Genomic DNA, 19,570 nt, shown 5'->3' with positions numbered 1-19,570 from the left:
GAAAGAAGTTTCTCCAGGGAAAGACCAGCTTTTGCCAGTGAAAAGGAGGCAGATCACCGCCAAGCTACTGAAAGGAAGGAAAAACAAATGGACATAAACAGTGACATCCTAAGCATAAGTAGCCATGGCAACAGGAGTCAGTTTTGTTGCTTCTGCTCACGGTTGAGGCTTAAGAGGAGAAAGACTATATGATGGCATATGTCCATTTTTATCACAATTATACATACATATCGAAGCATAGTAAAATACTTATTTTTTTAGCTTATTAACAAATATCGTTAAGCTTTTTGATTAATTGTAGCATATTTTGACCAGTCAAGAGTGTACAGTATAAAATGAATCAGCTGAGTCCTATTCCCAGCTTTTTTTTTCATGTTAAATCCTTCTATTCTCCTTTTTACTCTGCTAAACTGTCTAAATTTAGGTTAAGTTATTTGATTTAACAGTTATAGCCTGTTTATACATACAGTGTTTTTTAATATTATAATTTCCAGATATTTTAAAATTGATTTAAGCTAATAAATGTTTTGTTTGCAAAAGTCCTTTAAGATCTTCCAGTGTACACTGTGATGATATTTGTTGTCACGGTCTAATCATTTAACTTCTTGAGCAGACATTTGCTTTAAGCAAAAGTTAGACATAGGCAAGTGAAATCTCAAAATATATGGTATTGTATATAATTATCCTGAAAAGTAGGACCTTATCAAGACATTAATGAACTCTTAAGAGTTATTGGGTCCCCTAGTTTGATAAAATTTTATGAAAATGGCAACTTCAAAGTTTATTTGTGTTTTTAAGCTTCAACAAGGATAAAACTAGTCTGTCAAAATGTAGGGGTTATGTAGCATGGCCATTGACTCTGAATGTCAGTGTGAGATCATCACAGTTATCTTAGTCTGTAGGTCATCAATCACTGGGATGAGTATGCATGCCCCTAAAAGTGTTTTCAAATAAACAGGCCTATTCAGATTTTTCTCTTAATTTTGAAGTAAATATCTCACCGTCCAGCCCAAAGATAAACATGTCGTTTTTGTTTGCTTTAAAGATGAATTGAGAAACTGTAGACTGAGGGCAGGAGGTTAAAAAGGGAATCTATCTGACAGCTGAATCCCAACTGGGAGTTTGCCTGGTACTTCATAAACAAAATGTATCGTGCTTTGATTGATTTATCGGGAATCTGTACTGAGTATAAGCTAAGTAACTGTTAATGATTCATGCTGCTCCCCACATTAAGGCTCAGGCCTTATACACGTGTGGGCAGTGGACAGTAAGATGCATCACAGTCTAGTAAGTCTGTTGTCTTTCTCAGTCCAGGCAGAGGGTACTGATGAAGTCCAACTCAAATGGACTTTGTTCCCTCTACATGTGGCCGTACAGCACCTTTGTTAAGGCGCCGTCATTTAGTACTCCCTGTTGGAAGTACTAAAAAATGGCACAGTAACAGCCTGTAGACGCACCCTTTGGGAACTTTAAAGAAGAGTGAATATCTAAGTAATAAGAGAAAGCTGAAGTGTTTATCTATGGTGGGTTGCCCTTCTCCAAATAAGGCACATCCCATAAATGGTAGAGGAGGCAGTTATCTTAAGCAAATTGGTAACAAAAGCAGATTTGAGAGGTCTGTGCTTCCAAGTTAATTTTACCTGCAATAATATTTATTTTAATTTTAAAATGAGTCTGTCATAGTAGGATAGAAAAAAAACAGGACCTGATATGGTTTCATACAAGATGCTTCTTTTTGCTACCCATTTCTCCAAATCAGCTCCTTGGACCAAATTAACTAACTCATTAATTAAAGCAAAAAGGCTTTAGTGGTCCAGCCAAATTTCCATTGGCAGTGTATAATGTATTACAAGAAGGAGCTCAGAGTGATGAGAGAAGCATTTGCTGTAATTTCCATTTAACACAAATTTTAAGGTCAAAACAAGAGGGCCATTTCACTGTGACATGCATTGCAAATGATATGCCATTGCAAGTGCGGTCTGTTCTGTACTTGAAGGGAAGCACAGCATTACTGCAGGAGGCAAATCAATAAAACTGCCACAACTCACGCTGGAAATCAGCTGCTAGCAAAAACCATATTAAACTTCCAACATATGTTACTTCATTTTAAATAGATTTTCAGAGTATGTTTGTTTCATAAAATAACTCAGCTGATGTCTTAGAAATAGCCCCACTCAGCACAAGAGGGGTTTGTAGACATCTAGTACTTGGAGTACTTTTAAAAAAAAATCTCATATGCTTCTCGGGAAACAAGATGTCAGTCTAAAAATATCATACAAGGGCCCGCAGGCCTTGCCTAACTAATGTCCGAGCACACCGTGTCCTTGCTTGGTGGGTAAGGGATTTTCCTGTCACTTAGGTTTTGAAAACAAAACTTTGAGCCTCAGAGAATTTATTCAGAATTTCAAAGTGCGCCAAGTACAGCCAGGTCTTTGTATTGGGACCGACCCACAGAAAAGGAACTGAATGTAGGGTTAATGAAAGCTGATTTAATTTGATAGATTTCAGGTCTGAATCAAGTTCAACATGTCCAGAGTCATAACACAATCCTAAGACTTCCTGTAAGGCAGACTTACCAGAAATGGGGACTTATTTAACCCAACAACCAGTAACTTCTAATAGTCCCATTTTAAATGTTGGTAGCCCAGATAAACCTCTGTGTGAAAATCATGTGTATTATCAAAGCTAGAGGGGTTGTTTTGGACCATTTTTTACTCTAGGAATCTCTCTTCTTTTCCTCTCTCTCTACCAGTTTGGATTCAATGGTGCAGAGTTAGTAGCAGTCCTTTGTAGCACTAGTTCAGCTGTACTGCCTGCTGTGATGGAGAGTCACACCATCCTAGTCATTTTATTCTCAGCAGGTATTTAGGTAAAGCACTTCAGTTCAGGAGCACTGGGCTACACTGTAGCTTCCAGCATTGGTTGTTAAATGCTTTGAGTCTCCTACGTTGTACCTTTGGGGTTTCAGCTCTCACATGAGAACCACTAGCTTAAATTAAAAATTAACAGCAGAGTAAAGAATGAAGTAATTATGTATCCATTTACTCTGTTTTAATCAGAGTTGGGAAGCTGAATAGTTATATCCTAGTCAGCTAAAACTGTAATAGTCCCTGAGCCATTTGGAGCGGGTGATATGTTTAAAGGGCAAAAATCTTAATCTGAAACCTATCTGCTCTCAGTTCTTGGTGCTATGTGGTAACCTTTAACTTACCTTGAACTGTGCTGGTTGGGAATAGACATGTTGCATATTCTCTAAATCAGCCTTAGAGCATATGTCGGTACTTTAAAAACAGAGATTATTTGCTACAGCGAATGCTCAGACACATTCCTTGGACTGCCCTTTTTAAACTCTTGTGCTGGTAGCCTTGTCTTTCGGTTGACAGTGGTTGTGTCTACATGAGCAGCGGACTGCGCAGTTACTGTGCAGTACCGTTGCCATACTTTTTTTTTTTGATGCGCAGTAACTCATTACTTTTCAGTATCGTTGCTGCACGGTTAGTGCCAGCAACGCTGCTGCATGGTAGCAACGAGCTACTGTGCTGTAGCATCTCATGTAGATGCACCGAGTGTCTTCAATACGATTTTCTTCTCACCAAGAATTCTCAGAAGACTCTCGTGAAGTTAGCATGATCACAAACACGGATCTTCAGGAATGAAGTGCATCTTCTGTGGCCCATGCTCAGAATTGTTTTTTTGAATCTACCTGTATTGGATCTATGGCATGGGTTTCCAGTTAATGCTACTCGACAATATTTTGCTTGCTTTCTTTCTTTTAATATGGTACCTGCACTTTTCACTTAGCATCCCCTGTTAGTATTCCCAGTGGCAAGGGGTGAAAGATGAGGTTTAATCTTGTTTGAAGTCCAAGCAGCATTTTGACAGAAAACAGTGTTCTGTTTTCTTTTGAAAAGAGCAGCTTTGTGCCTCTTAAGTCAGAAGGGTTTTTTTCTACCTTGACAGCTTCCCTCTCTGCTGCCAGTTGTTTTCTGCAGCTGCGGGTAATAACAATCTTGCCCATATTGCAGCTGTGAATATTCCTCCTAATGTGTCAAATCTTTAGACAGACTTAACAGTCTTCAAAGAAAAATCATAAGAAAATGAGCAGAATGAGAAATGTTACAATGTATGACTATGCTAATGATTATTAAATTAGTTTGCTTGGATTACAGTAGTACCTGACAACCCTCAAGAATCAGGGGATCATTGTTCTTGGCACTGTATGAACAGGAGCAAAAAGGAGAGATCCTTCTTCAGAGAGCTTGAAATCTAAGCATCAGACAGGGAACAAGACTGAAGAAGTGGCAAAATGGGGAGTCGGAGGGTGAAAACTTTGGGTCCTAGATGAGCAGCAGTTGACTGGACCAGAAATTCCAGCGTGCAGTTCTAACAATGCAGTCCTAGCTCGGGCGCAGCTGCGCTTTTTCCGGTGTCACTTGTTTCAGTGTTCTGCCCATCCTACATGTGAAACGAGCTTTGCCTAGTAAAGCCATGTTCTGGCATAACTGTATCTACAGCAGGTGCTTCTGCTGGCACAACCTGTGAGTCAGGGATCACAAACCTTCATAGCTGCTTTCCACAATGTAGCTATGCCTGCAGAAGCCAATAACCTTTGAAAATCATAATCTTACATGTCACTTAATGCTGCCAGAGAGAGAGTTTGATTTATAGGAGTTATATCCGAGAGGGGGAGAGGGAAGGACTTTTGAGCACCAGCCAAGTAGAAGTGAGCTGTGCATTTGGTTGGCTTGTGGGAGTGAGTCCTGTTGTCTGGGTCCAGCTCCTGTGAAAGCTCTGCTTCCCGTGCCTGTGAGCCTCCCACTGTCGTTTCCTGATTCATTATTGTCTAAAAACATACAAGAACGAAAAGGAGCATATGGCGCATTCCTCAGTACTGACAGTTAATTTTGACTTTAATTAGCATCTCCTCATTCCATCCCACAGTCCTCTACCCCTGAGTCTAACATTGAATCTCACATGTACCCAGGCTGCGCAGAAGAGCTCTGGGAAATGCATTACTTGGATGCTTCGTTTCATGCTCCATTTGCGGTATTAAGCCAACCTAAAACACCAGCGTAATGGCAACTTCACTTCTTGCCGTGGAGCTCCCACTAGCCGACTGCTTTGTGCATTTGCGTGTTATATCGATAAAGTCTTGAGGACATCAGTAGCATAAAACCTTTCGAGAAATGCACATCAAACAGCCTGGCTGAAATGTTTTTGATATAGTGCTTTAATGTGGTGGTGAATAAATATTTTATTTGTTTTGCTTGCTTCATGTCTAAAGCAGGCTTCTCTTTTCTTGTTTAGGCTATGCTCTCATACCTTCTGCCAAGTCAGATAATTTCTCAGACTCCAGCCACAGCGAGATCTCCTCACGGTCCAGCATAGTGAGCAACTGCTCTGTCGACTCCATGTCTGCAGCCCTCCAGGACGAGAGGGGTTTGCCCCAGTCTCTTAGTGTCGTGGATTCAGTGGGAACAGAAAGAAAAGAACATCCTCCACCATCGGCTGAGTACAGTCAGCCTTGCCCAGGGTGAGGAACTTTCTTCCTGCGTGCTTGCCTGAGAAAAGAGTAGTGAAGGCTTAACCAAGACACTGTTATCAGTTATATTGTAATTATTCTTCTTTTTATTAACCGGTTGACAGCAGTCCACATGATAGCTGCTTAAAATGTAGGGGAAGATGCGGGGTTTTTCCCAGCACGATTGCACTATAATTTAAACAGATAGCAGCTTGTTTGCATCAGCAGGATGTGGTCGAGTGTCTCAGGCAGGAGACTGCAAATGCATTAAGCACTAATAAGATATTTAACAAATAACCTGCTGTACAGTGCTAAGGACGACAGCTGAATGAGACGAGGAAACAAGCAATTATCCACTGACAGTCAGCAATATCAGTTGCATAAATACTTTAATGTGTGACCCAAACATTTTGTTTGCGGGGGGGATGGGAATGGGATTTACGGTAGAATAGGCAACGGAATACAAAATGGTTTTTCATGCTTCGTAAGTGTTCCTAGATTTCAAAACATGTCAATATATGTGGGTATATTAATACTGTATTTTATATATTATCCTCTGTATGTACTTATGGCATACTTCACAGCTGGTAAGAGGCTTTGACTGATAATCAGCAGCTTTTCTTTCTGTATTCTGAATCCTTATAAAACAATGATTTATGCATTGTCTTTAATCATCAACTGTCAGCAATAAGATAATTTTTCCTTTAAAGAAATAGTTGCTAAGTAGCCAGTCTTTTGAATCTCTGTATGTCTGTCACTTTAAATTCCTTCTATAAATATTACAAATGCCTCTGAATCAAATTTAGGAATCTGCTGCCCTGCAGTGTTGTTTTTATTTTAAATAACACTGGTTTTATTGCTTGCTGTGCACAAGCAACTATTTGGAACAAGTTAGCTTCATACGTTGTTCAGGTTGTTTCATGCTTTGTGGTTCAGTGCTTGTGGTATTTTTTTCCCTGTGTTCCTGTAACTTAAAAAAAAAAATGTTGGCTTTGATTTTGTAATATAAAAGACAAGGAAAAAAATTCCAGGATCAATATGCAATTTCACGCCCCTGTCCTAATCCAAAGGTTATTGAAGCCAGTGATTTTAATAGACCGTGGATCAGGGCCCCAGATGCTTGCTGCAGACTTCTTAAATCCCGAGTGCATCAATGGAAGTTTGGAATAGTGACTATCCTGGACTAACAATGTTGTTGTGCAACACTGTGGTGACCTCCTGAGGTCCCTTGCAACCCTAACTTTCTATGATTCTATATTTGATCCTGCTGCCTACTAACCATACTTCAAATGCAGATGACATTTAGTTTCTGAATTCACAGGAGGGAGGCTGAGGGTGGTATGGTGTGGCTGTCTTTCTACCAACCTGTGGCTTTTTCTTTCTAATTTATATTGTCTTCAAAAATAGTTGGCCCTTCCCTAGACCGGCTATAATCAGAGGATTGGCTGTCACATCGTCCATGAGCAATGAGGAGATCTCCCATGAACATATTACAATAGAAGCAGCAGACAGTGGCCGTGGAAGCTGGACTTCATGTTCAAGTAGTTCTCATGATAACTTCCAGAATATCCAAATTCAGAAAAGCTGGGATCTCTTGAATTCTTACCGCCACACTCACTTGGATGGACCTATTGCTGAAGTAGAACCCACAAACTGTTACCCTGAAGAGGCGTATTTGTATTCCGAAGCCTTTTCCAAAAATAATAGGCAGTCCAAAACCAGCGTGGAATTGGATCAGTCTCGGCAGAGCTGGGCCTCCTCTAGCTCTCTGTCAGACACGTATGAAACAAACTATGGGACGATTAAACGGAGAGGGCTGGAGAACTCAACAATGGAGCAGACTGAGATTTTGGACTCTAAACCAGGCACTGATGCAACTTATAAAACTGTTACTTCTAGTACAGAAAAGGGCCTAATAGGTAAGCCAAGTCAAAAACCTATGGAAGCTTCCACATCTGTTTTGCATTTTTATATTAAGTTGTTAACAAATGACATCAGATTGAAGGACAGGGTTGCATGTTAAATCCAGCTTTGCATGTGGTTTTAATCACAGTAGGATTCAGATAATGTGTTTGCAAACCAACTTTTTTTTGGATTAGGAAAATTAAACTAATAAGGCAGCATGCTTCCTTAGTCTTCTGGGACTACAATTCCTGCACATAGTATCAATGTTCCTTTATTTTTTGAGGCTCCTTTGGGATCTCCCCTACACCCTCACCATTGTAGTCTTTCTTCTGGCAAGGAAGGCTGAACTTGTGAATCTGTCTGCCTTGCTCCATCCATCAGCCAGCAAGGGAAGAGGGCGACTGCTGAGTGGTTTAAAGTGCACTGTCCTCTGTAGGCTGAGCGTGCTGCATCAACACCACTCCTGTGCAGATTCCTTTCCTGTCATCACATTGCACTGCGTTAGATTGCACACTGAGAGGGGAAAAACACACTCTCTTCTGCAGAAATAAGCCTTCCAACGATGCACGGTTTTACTGAAAGCGTGCTCTTTCAGAGTTTTAGTGAGCAAGGCTGCCAAACTGCTAAGACTAAAGGAATTGGACTATATGCAAGATAAAACATGGAGTAAAGTTTTCTGGAAAAAAAAAATGCTTAAATAAGAGTGTATCCAAAACCCAATTTAATCACTAAGCAACTTGCTAAAGGGGTTTACTTTATCATCAAAGGGTAATTGTCCGAGCAGACATCCTTCTGCCACACATTGGGTGGAAGTTTTGTATTGCATTCCTTCTCTCTCTGGCTGTATGGAAAAAGTGAGTGCATTTAAGTTGGTTTTGTACAAAGCTCCCAAATGTAGTCCCTTACACATACTCTCCCCGTGTTATCATGTCGTAACTGCTCATGCATTTTTCATAAGCTCCAGCATTTTGGCACATAAGCCCCTCGATACATTATTGCTTATCTCTTAATCCTTTCTACTTCATTTCTCATTCTAATGTGTGTACCCCACCACCAACTTCTGTTTCTACATGCAGACATAATACATCAGTAAGTAGCTTTCAGCAAATGCATTGCATCCTATTGTAGTAAAGAAGAAAAATAGGTGCAGGTTGCTCCTGGTTCACAAATCGCTCTTTAATAGTGCAAGCCTGTGAACCCACCAGCATCAGGCAACACACCAAAGATATTCAAGCTTTATTTCACTACTTGTTTATTTTTGGTGAACTCATTGCCACCAAGGCCTGTAATGACTGCATGAATTCAAAACACTGCGTAAAGTGAGACTTCTGTTTACTTGCCTAAATAATACTGTTGCAGAAAGTCCCACAAGGGAAACGGTAGAAACTGTCTGATTTGAGGTCTTTAAAACAAGGCAAGACAAAGCTCGAAAAACATACTCAGGGAAAAGTTTTGGCAGAATGATTAAACTCTGTGGGCTAGTAATTCATTGTCACCTCTGAAGTCCGTGACGAGGAAGCTAGGTTTCTTTAACCTGTGCATTTAAAGGAAAGCTATACTGGACAGTGACCTGCCATCCTGGAGCACTTCTTGCATTCTTCATTGCTGTTGGCTGGTATGGACATCAGCTTATGCCTCGGCTGCCTGCCTGCCTTCATGCCTGCCTGCCTTCCTTCCTTCCTTCCTTGTGTTGCCACCTTTTTGAGATATTTCTCATTGACCAGTCTGTCTCCTGCATAGGGTAATTACAAGAGTACGTAATTAACTATTTTTAGAAGATCTGATCTGCACTGTGCTTGGTGTAGAGACTTTTATATTTACCAGATAGTAAACCAGAAACATATCTGTGGTCTGATTTTTAGTGCCTTATGCCTGACTTGCAGAAATGGCCTCTCATGTTTCTGAATACAGTTGAGATTTTAACTGCAAGATAAGAAAGCTATGCAATACCCAGGGGTGTAAAACAGTCCCCAGGTGTTAATCTAAACTTCACATGATCACGTTCTGCATGCCATTGTTTCAGCCAGAGAGGCAATTACACATGGAGATCAGTTCAGTATTTCCTCTGTCAATAGATGGGGAGTGAGAATATTAGAGAATCTGTTCTGGGTGAGAAGATGGTCCCACATATGAGACTTTTAAAAGAAGGGAAAATCTCAGTGGGAGGAGTAGAGATTAAGGGAGTCTCTGAAGACAAAGGGCCCATTTTAATTGATTTTATTCTCAATGTCTGAGAACAAGTTAATGAACTAACAGGACGTGTAAACGCTTTTGCTCTTTCAAAACACTTATTTCTATCTAAAAGTGTTTTAGATACTTCCACAGTTGCCACTTCAATTCTGTATTTCTCACTTGGCTATCTTCACTTTTCGGGATTTTAAGTGATGTACACACTTAGACAGTGATAAGAATTAGGGAGGTGCAGTGGCGCGGATACCAGTGGTTGTACTATATACAACTCTTCTGAGGGATGGTACCTTTTGAGTTTAGAATTAGAAGACACAATTAGTTTTGGGGGCCTAATTAGAAAATTAATGAGATTAATGATGCTTTGCCCTTATGTAATGTTCTATTACTCATAGGATTTTACAAATACTAGCCATGTCAAATATTCTAAATTAGTCTTTAGTTTGTACATTTTTTTCCAATGATATGTTGATGAGCGACTGCAAGGCCAAATGATCCATAACTTTAGGGTCAAGAAGCTTAGTTTAGTTGCATTCTTACTCCATAGGGGCCTTGTCTACAGACATACAAATTAGACTGGTTAAAGTAAAACCATTTTTTTTAAATCAGTTAATAAAACCTATGCAAATACCTATGTGGACACAATTCGGTTAACTTTAGTTTTTTGGCTACTTTGGGAGTCTATACACATGCTCCAGGCTGGTGGGAGGGGTGCCACTCTTGGAGCCACTCTAATTAAAGCACCCACAGCATTACTTGTATTCAGCATCCTGCACTTCAAAATGGCGGTGGGGGTGGTTGACACAGAGGCTGCTGGAACACGTTAATTAACATGCTCCAGCACACTCAATCGAGTCTGCTCCAACGCGTGCTAATTAGCACCCATCGGAGCAGATGTCCAGCGTGTGTATAGGTCCCCTTTATTATTAACCACATGTAGACGATTTAAGTGTGTTCAAGATTTATAACTTCTGCTCCTGTTACTAGCTCCAATAAGTAATGTTTCAGTAGTTATCACTCTTGTTTTCAAACTTGTTTGTTGTAAGCCAGGGGTAAACTGATTATAACATGTCCACGCAAGCTTGTGACTCAAGAAATTGCGTGTTAAAATGATTCTAGATGAATAGATGCAACAAGGTCTAATCTCAAAGGATGTCTGGTGTCATCCTGCATGTTAGCGAGTGCAGTGAAGTTTTAAAGCTAGTGGTTTTACAGAATCTCTATTTTCTTATTCCTGAAGAGGCTTGGAAGTCTGGAGCTGCCGGTCTGTGCCTTACCCCCTCACAGACTTATTAAGACCTTGGGCAAGTCACTTAACTGCTCATGTATTATAATCGCCTAGCCTGAGAATGGAGTTGAAGAGCGCTATCTCTTAAAAACTACTGTCATAATTGTATTAGTATTTGTAGAGTTCTCTGAAACCTGTAATGGAAGGTGCTATTGAAGTATGGAGAATAATGACTAATAACATTGCAATTTGAGTGTTTCAGTGCATTTAAACAACATGGGTGCATCTCTACGTGCATTAATGTGCTTTAGTTAATGTGCATTAAATCCAGTACCTCCATTGTGAGGTACTAGGAAACTGTACATTTGCCTATCTTAATGCACATTAACTAAAGAGCACAGTTTTTAATGATGCTTAATGCGCATTAGCCTATTTTAACGCATATTAACTAAATAGCATATTTTTAGTGATGCTTTAATGCACATTAAAATAGGCTAATGTGTATTAAAAGTGCACTTGCAGGCGCACCCCATAAGACTATAATTATGGTTCACTTCAATTGACATCTCACGATATGATTTCAGTAGCTCTATTGCAATATCAACTTTTCAAAACAAATATAAAGTATAAGTTTAAAGTTTGCTGCTGTTGTTTTAACCAGTGTTTCTGCATTTGCCTTTTGTTATCAGTTTCTGTTTTGCCATTGTAACATTTCATGATTTTTAATGTTTTATTTCCTTTGTTTTCTTCATTAACATTTCCATTGCTTATTTCTTGTGCCAGTGTACTGTGTCACCTCACCTAAGAAGGACGATAGGTATAGGGAGCCACCGCCCACCCCTCCGGGATATATGGGGATTTCTTTAGCGGACATAAAGGAAGGATCGCCCCACCACCCACACTTAAAACCTCCAGACTATAGTGTGGCAGTGCAGAGGTCAAAGATGCTACATAGTGACCTCCCTAGACTTTCATCAGCTTCTCTCAGTAGTGAACCAGTGGCCTGTATTTCATCGAAGATGCCTCAGTGGCATACCCGGCAGCCGTCCCATCCTAAACTAACAGATATGACTGACGCAGATAGTGAAGAGGATGGTATGTTAAAGAACTAACTTGATAGATTTTAAATGAACTGCTGTGTAAATCACGTCTCAGAACTGTGCAAAGTATTTGCCTCACAGGCTAGTTCTTGGGTTTCTTGCTGTCACTTTTTGGAGACTGAACTTTTCTAAGGTCAAATATATGTGAAAATTAAATATGCCTTCAAATTCTGAAAAAAAGGGTGCTGGGCAATCCTATCACTAAATGGGTGCTTAATTGCAATGTGCTATGCCTGGAAGGGTGGAACTGAGACGCTCAATCCTTAGCATGCTCTGTTTCTCTTCCACTCCGTACCTGTTCCTTGAGCAATTCTGATCATTAAAGGGACACTGTGAGGTTAAATATTTTATTTTAAAATAATTTCCACTTCAAGAATGCTTACGTTCCTGAGTGGGACTCATTGTCCTAGGATTACTTTTTGCATTTTTCTCAGTCTGGACAACGACCGTAAGCAAATTTGTGTCATTTTCATAAATTTGGTTTCTAGCGTGGTTTTCATGCAGTAAAGCGGTGTTGCAATCTTTTGTGCGTGAACATTACAGAATTAGATTTGTGGAAAAATATTGCAAATAAAAAAACATTTAAAGGAAGATTTTTGGTTGTTTCTGGGTCTTGTAAAAGCTTGCTTTTATAAACACCGCATTTTTGATCAAACTTGAGATGACAGTGTCTCCTTAAACTAAATTTTTCTGCAGTCCTGTTTGAAGCAACTGCCAGTGCTGCATGAACAGTGTATATTCTCTGCAAAAATGTATTGTGCTTGAGATGGCTGCTCTTGTGTATAGTGTGGTTGACTCCAAACTTACCTACCTCTGGTTTTTAAAGCTCCTATTGCCTTATGTGCCACTGCTACCAGCCCTCTTTCCTACTGTCAATGAACCTAAAACTCCTATGCTTTAATATAACGTTGATTTGCTTGAATATTAATGCATTTTGAGCCAATTTTCTTTTTCTGAATAAGATGATTCTATTTTTGCCTTAAATGATAATAAATCATTCAGTATATTATATTCATTTACGTATCATGATTTAAGTTCATCTGGTAAAATATAAATCAGTTAACATTGGTTGAGGTGTACAATATTAAGAAGTAATAATACAAAGAGGGCAAGCAATTGCTTCAAGCACTTTATTCCAAACTTTTCAGCATGGCTTAGTGAAAGACTAAGGTACACGCTGGATGGTAGGCATTTTTTTAATGATCGTATTTATGACATTCTGGTCATTTGTTAGACTCTGGACGTATCAGAGGGAGGTACAGTCTTCACAAAATCATCACAAATAATGGGGTGTGATCATATTGAATACTGTTTTGTATGTTCACAGCAGATGTCTGATATAATAATTGGCTTTGTTTCTCCTCTTTTACAGAAGATGAACAAGTATCAGCAGTCTAATCATACGGATTTCTGTGTAAACCACTTCAAATCACAGGGGACATGGGAAGAAGGACCATATGATTCTGTTAGCTTGTGCTAACAACTTGCTGCTACTAACCTCAAAGGTTGTATAAGCCTCTGTCATGGACAAGATGAACCTGGCTGGATCATACATCTTTAACTTACTTCAGTGTACCACAGTCTAAGAAAACAATTCATGTCTGCGAGAGAGAGAACAGTTTCCAAGGGGAGTAGTGACTGTCTACGTACTGAACATCAGTATCCTGAAAAGGACCAGTTTTAACACATTTGGGACCACCAATTGTCAAGAACCACTTGAAACTTGGGAGCATTATTCTATATAATACCATATAATCCTTTGGTAGATTTCTGTCATAATTATTTTCTACCTGATCATTATAATTGTAAATTGGAGAGTGTTATTTTATGTACTTATTAAAAAAAAAAAAAAAACCATCAAAATTTCAGCAAAATCAAGGACACTGCTGCAGTATATGAAAAGTAATTTATTGGTCTGTAGTTTTTAGAGGGATTTTCTTTTATCTGTGCTGGGAATGCTCTGGCTGGCTAATGTGAACACGTAAAAGAAAATTGGAGACTTCACAACAGACGCATAAACCCTGGAGCCTACACAACGCAACGTTAGTTTATTCAGAAATACCCGGATTTTGTGGTGTGCACTAGATGTAAATACGATGAAAACCCGAATACAGCAATGAAACACTGCCATCTGTTGGTACTGCCTTAAAAATCTGTAAAATACCGATGAAAGCCTTTAATGATCAGGCTGCAGAGAAAGTCACAGGAGTTCATCACTGCATTCTCCCCAGAGTAAAGGTTTGAAATAGGGAGGCTGCAGTTTCTGTGGAGGTATTGAGTATATTCGAAAGTCTCCAAGCAGAATTGCACCCAACTTTTTGAATTGCAGAGTGCAGCATAAGAAACGCATTGGTAGTCACCAAAAGGAAAAGTAGTGTGCAGCAGGCTCAGGAACATTTGATATTTTTATACTCGTACCAAAAAAATTACACAGAAATAAGTTGTTTCTGCTTCCGTTATGGAGTAAACCCCAGGGTTGCATAGGCGTTAAAGTAATGGGGGAGGGAAGTCTCCAGTCTGGTCTGCAGGGCTGGTATTGCTCTTGTTCGCGGGTGAAATACAACATACAACTGATTCTGCAAACGTAGTGTTCACTGAAATCTATGAGAGCTTTGATTTCAGCGGGGCCAGTACTCAGCCACAGTGATCTTGTACAATTAGGATAAACTCCCTGGCTTTCTTCATTTTTACTTAGCCAATCAGAGTACATGGGGTAAAACTGGAAATACTTGCATTTCCTTTCAGTCTGGCACATGGTGGCCCAATCAGCTGTTAAAACTGGACATAAATGTGTGAATATGTACTTTAACATTCTCATTGTAAATCGTAATGGTGATGTTTACAATCTAAGCTAGAAAGAAGATGTTCGTCATTTTTACAGGTGCCTCAAAGAAATTGTTTCTGTATCTAAATTGTGAAGAGCTTTAAGATTTTTTTTTTTTTTTTTTTGGTCTCCTCTTTTCTTTTCCCCCCTACTCCTTTCCTGGTGCAGAACGAATGCAGCATTTTCTAAAAATGACACAAGTACCAAAAACAACCAAAAGCCTTTGACGTGCATTGCCCATATCAACTCGGGGTTGATGTTAGCTAACACAGGAATGTGTTCGATCAAGCTTATATTTGTCTTCATATTTGTGCCAGTTGAAATATTATCCTATGGCTGGAACATACCTTAGATTGATTCTTGTATCCTGAAGTCATAAATTAGTCACAAGCACTAATTTGAAAAAGGGGATGCCTAATTCATAATTAATTGTTTGACTGCGTGTTAATTTTGGGTCTGAGCATCTGAGGAAGGAATAGCTGAAAAAAATCCTTTTGAAAAGCAGATTACCCATTTCCGTTCAGCCTTCTCAAGGCCTTAATGAATGCAGTAGACTTGTGCAGGCCTTAATGAATCAAGATTAATAAACATGTCAAAATGATCCAAGGAAAAACTATTCTGTTCAGTATCTGTAAAGTTGATATCGAAGTCCTTAAAATTATCTTTTTTGGGCTATAAATTGCAAATTCTAGTAATCCTACAGTAAACTGTAGTCAATTGTTAACGTCTCAGTGTTGTGCACAATAGGCTTAACGTTTAATCAGAAAATCATGTGTTTTGTGCCAGATAAATTAAGGTTTCAGTGACTTCAGCTATTGATATGTAGTTTATTTCAGCCTGTTAAGCCAAAAGGAGTAAAGGTTTGTTCTTGAGGTGACCACCTGTCTTTCAGAGGGGCTGATACTACTTCTTCTACTGATGTCGGTGGCAAAACTCCCAGTGACTTCAGTGGGAGCAGCATGGAGGCCCTCATCTGGTATCCATTAAGCCAGCCATTTGCTATCATTTACTCATTTAAACTTGGTGTTTGCACATCAACAGCATCAGCCTCTTCAGCAGTAATTGTCAGGACATTGCTTTTAAAGTGAGTGTGAAAGTCTTGCTTCATCAGAGTTTCCTAATATACAGTACGTCTAGTGTAAATAAATCATGCATAAACTATTGATAAATGAGCTACTTTTTCTGCTTCTTCTGACTTGCACAGTGTGGCTTGCCTCTGCTTGTCCTTGCTGTGATTTTGTTTGTTTGAACTCAACTGATCACATTGATCGGGGACAATAGCCAAATGTAGTACGTCTTGTGTGGGTTTGAAGAGACATTATCCCTTTTTTTTTTTAGTTTTGAAAATTGAATTAAGACACTGCTTAATTCACATTTTACTTTGTTCTGTTCAAGTGGTATTTCATGAAACCATAAAGTGTGAGCAAATAACCTGTGCTGCACTCCATCCTCATATCACTTCTTTCCCTTTTCACAATCCTGACCTCTGAGGAGCGCAATGTCCTTCTCATATTTTTCTTCCCCTTACGCAAATTAATTTGCTTGCTGCTCCAGTAACTATTTGTGTGCTTGTAACTGTTGTGAGGGCAATGTTTACTGGTTGTGATCTGAGACGCATTGTAGCATTTCATTGTGTTTTTTAAATCTCAATCTTTCCAAGAATTTACAAAGCCACGTAGTACCCTTAAGTGAATTGGCCTCCACACATTTGCAGATGAAATTAGGAAACTGAGCTTCTGATGCACTCATTTGCATATTGTGCAAGTACAGGGGACTAAAGGGGAATTGCTTGGGATATTTGCTATATGCTTGTGTTAAGCTTTTTGTGGTAAGAAGAATGGAACGACTGGCAATCATTGCAAGATTGGGAAGATGAGGCATTTTCATTGCTAATCTGCTTAGCCCTTAGCTATGGAAGTAGTGTGGCACGGCCCATGATGCTTCTTATCTAGGAGATGATTACAGGGGGAGACATGGCTTCCTTCTAACTCGTTACACATCTTGATTGTGTGATGCTCTGAGTGTCATCCTTGCCTATTCAAAGCATTGAGAGGTGGATGTTGGCCAGGACTTCTTTGGACTGAGTCCATGGAAACGTCCTTTGCTGAAGGAATCTGTACGTTAGCAGCTCCCTCAAAGATAAATCTCTCTCTCTTTCTCTCTTTTTGCTCCTCCTCTATCTCTGAAATCACTTGATTGCAGGCAACAATGCAAATGAATGACTGTCAGTTTAAGCTTTTTCTATACATGCGTTAGAACTAGATTTTTTAAAAAACTGTTCTTACCACTGCCTTCAGAAAAAACAGAGTAAAAAAGGGATACTCTCTCTTTAGAAAACCTTTACACATTGTATTTAAAATATGTTGGGGCGTGGAGGGGGCGAGGGCAAAACCCTCTGGATTTCACAGTTCAGCTTTAGCGTATGTTGTGCTTTTTATTGTTTTATCTTTTTTTTTATACCTGGAATGCAGTTTAGCTTGGTATTAATGACATTCTAAATATGTGAGCATATTGGCAAAAACTGCACAGATGTAATGATATTCCAATAGCAATTGTACTGCACAAGTCAGTGATTGTAAAGTATTCTGTAACAAGCAATGTTTGTCTCCTATTTTTTTATACCTATTACTATTATGTCTTTTAGAAAGACAGTGCCTCTGTATGCTTTTTGTATTTTTACTGAGTGATTGTAAATATTTGTTATATTTTTGGTTAAGAGAATGTTTAAAAGTCCTGTTTATTATCCAATCTACTAATATGTTGGGATCAATAAACAATCTACATACATTACTAGGTTTCAAGCTCGGCTTTCTTGACAATAAAAAGGACGTATCCGGGAGGATTACTAATCCCCTGATATGGTCAGACTGGGTCCGAGGGCGTAGGACGACTGCATTTTGTCATCTGTGGCACCACTTCCAGGGTCGCCGAGGAACAGCAGTTTCACAAACGTTACTATTTTAAAGGGGAGGGGAAAAGAGAGGTGGTGGGGCAGCGGGAGCCCAGAGGGAACACGAGGATTGGGCAGTGACCGCGAGGTGGAAACACGGCTGCTGGTTCCCTGCTGTCCGGCTTCTCCGCCCACGAGTCACCTGTGGCATCAGGCTGCCCGGGGAGCCCAGACAAGGCTCCATGCACAGCTCGGCCCACCGTGGATTTTGCCTCGAGCTGTGGGATGAAGCCCATGCAAGGTTGTTTTAATGTACTTTTTCTCTTAAATTAGCAATTTCCTTCCAGCCCAGAGGCACTCACACCATGTCTGCAGCGGGCTCCCCTCTCCCACAGCAGCAGGGGAGCCGAGTCCAGGTAGTCCCAGACTTGAGACCAGCTTCCAGGAGCTGCCAAGGGTTGGCCGTGGCCTCGCCGCGGCCACCCCCTCCACGGTCTTGGGGCTGGGACGCCGTGCTGGTGCCTCGTCTCTGTGAAACACCCCTCTGCCATGGAAAAGTGCAGCCCGGGGTACAACGGTTCCCTAATGAGGGTCCCGGCAGTTCGCAGAAGGGTAAGTCTTATGTACACCCCAGCTCAAAAGACTCAGGGTAAACGTCCTTTTTCAGGAGTCACTTGGAGAGAAAATGCAGTCTTTGCTCTTTGCGTGCCCAACCCAAAAGGTATTTGCTGGCAATTTTCTTCTTTGCAAACGCATCCCTCTCTCCTCCTCCCCTCAGGCACCCAGAGAGGCGCCCCTGCCAGCTGGTGCCTGTCTCAGACAGGTGCAGCAAATGAATGTGCGCCCCAAATCCTTGTTCTGTGCCTCAGACATGGGAAGGGGGCTCTTCCTGTCCCTGCGGCGCAGGACATGCCAGGCCGTGCCCATCACAGAGGCACTAAAGGGCTCTCCTCCCTGCCTGTACTGCCGAGGTAAGTGGGTCATTTAGATGATTGCAAGTTGTCAAGGAATAGTTTAAAGTAGGGTGGGGTATTTGCCCGGTCAAATAAAGTTTGGTCAATTGACCCATCAAACATCATGCAAAAATTGTAACAAAAATTGCCGGTTAGGTCCAGATAATACACAGAAAAAGCACAAAGGTTCCACTAAGAAATGTATCAAAAATATAAAATCATGGTTTTCTTGACAGAAATACATTTTCTAAAAAGTAGTTTTTTTGTAAAGTTGATATAATCTTCGGTTAAAAAAAAATAAAAAAAAAGCAGTCAATTGATAGGTCAACTGACCGGCTTGCCAACCCTAGCTTAAAGTATTGGAGAGATGAGGCTGGTGTGTTTGCAGCCCCTGCCGTGGCTGTGGCTCCCCAGGTGCGTGCCTTGGGGGCTGTCGGGGCCTGTGCCAGGGCTGATTCTTCTGTGGCACCTCTCTCAAGGCAGGGACTTACTGCTACAGGCACCGTCCCCCAGGGTAGACAGAGAAAACAGGCATGTTTGAACTTCTGGCTCAAAAATGTCTGTGATTTGGGGTCAGATTCAGCAGCCTAATCCAGAAGATAAATGATTTGCCTGAAAGTTTTGCTCAACTCTCGTAACAGCCCTGCGGTAGACAGATGGGGGAAGCTGGCAGTCATCCTGCCCACTAAAAAATCTTGGTTCAAGCTGTGAAGGACGGGGTGGAAAGCCTTGAAGCAGGAGTTTTATAAGGATGTACTGAGAGGAGACTCCCGACATTGTCAGTCAGAAATAGAAAGCTAGCATTTCCATTTGGCAAAGGTTTCCGCGCAGTCTGCACAGCACAGCGTACTGAAAACGCTGAGCCAGCAAAATGCAACAAATAGCTACAGCTCTCCTGAGCGTCTTCTGTTTAGTTATAGAGGACTAGGAACGGTTTACAATTAGGAAAGTAAAAAATACCG

At 40.5% G+C, this 19,570-nt stretch overlaps 1 protein-coding gene across 8 annotated transcripts in view; it reads left to right on the top strand.

The window, feature by feature from the left end:
• Window positions 1-17,546, top strand: part of RAPGEF6 (Rap guanine nucleotide exchange factor 6) — a 232,809-nt gene extending 215,263 nt beyond the window's left edge. For 6 of the 8 annotated variants that reach the window (XM_025196070.1, XM_025196069.1, XM_025196068.1 and 3 more), the window contains 4 exons: window positions 5,308-5,533; window positions 6,929-7,440; window positions 11,625-11,936; window positions 13,314-17,546. In XM_025196070.1, the coding sequence (XP_025051855.1) occupies window positions 5,308-5,533; window positions 6,929-7,440; window positions 11,625-11,936; window positions 13,314-13,339 (1,076 nt within the window). In that variant the 3' untranslated portion in view covers window positions 13,340-17,546. The remainder of the gene's footprint in view (window positions 1-5,307; window positions 5,534-6,928; window positions 7,441-11,624; window positions 11,937-13,313) is intronic. The other 2 variants (XM_014527874.2, XM_014527876.2) reach the window with 2 other exon arrangements.
• Window positions 17,547-19,570: the final 2,024 nt, after the last annotated feature.

This window comes from Alligator sinensis, unplaced genomic scaffold (assembly GCF_000455745.1).
Source record: "Alligator sinensis unplaced genomic scaffold, ASM45574v1 scaffold111_1, whole genome shotgun sequence".
Lineage (NCBI taxonomy): Eukaryota > Metazoa > Chordata > Crocodylia > Alligatoridae > Alligator > Alligator sinensis.
Note: the sequence above shows the minus strand (reverse complement) of the source record. Positions and strands in the feature narration are given on the sequence as shown.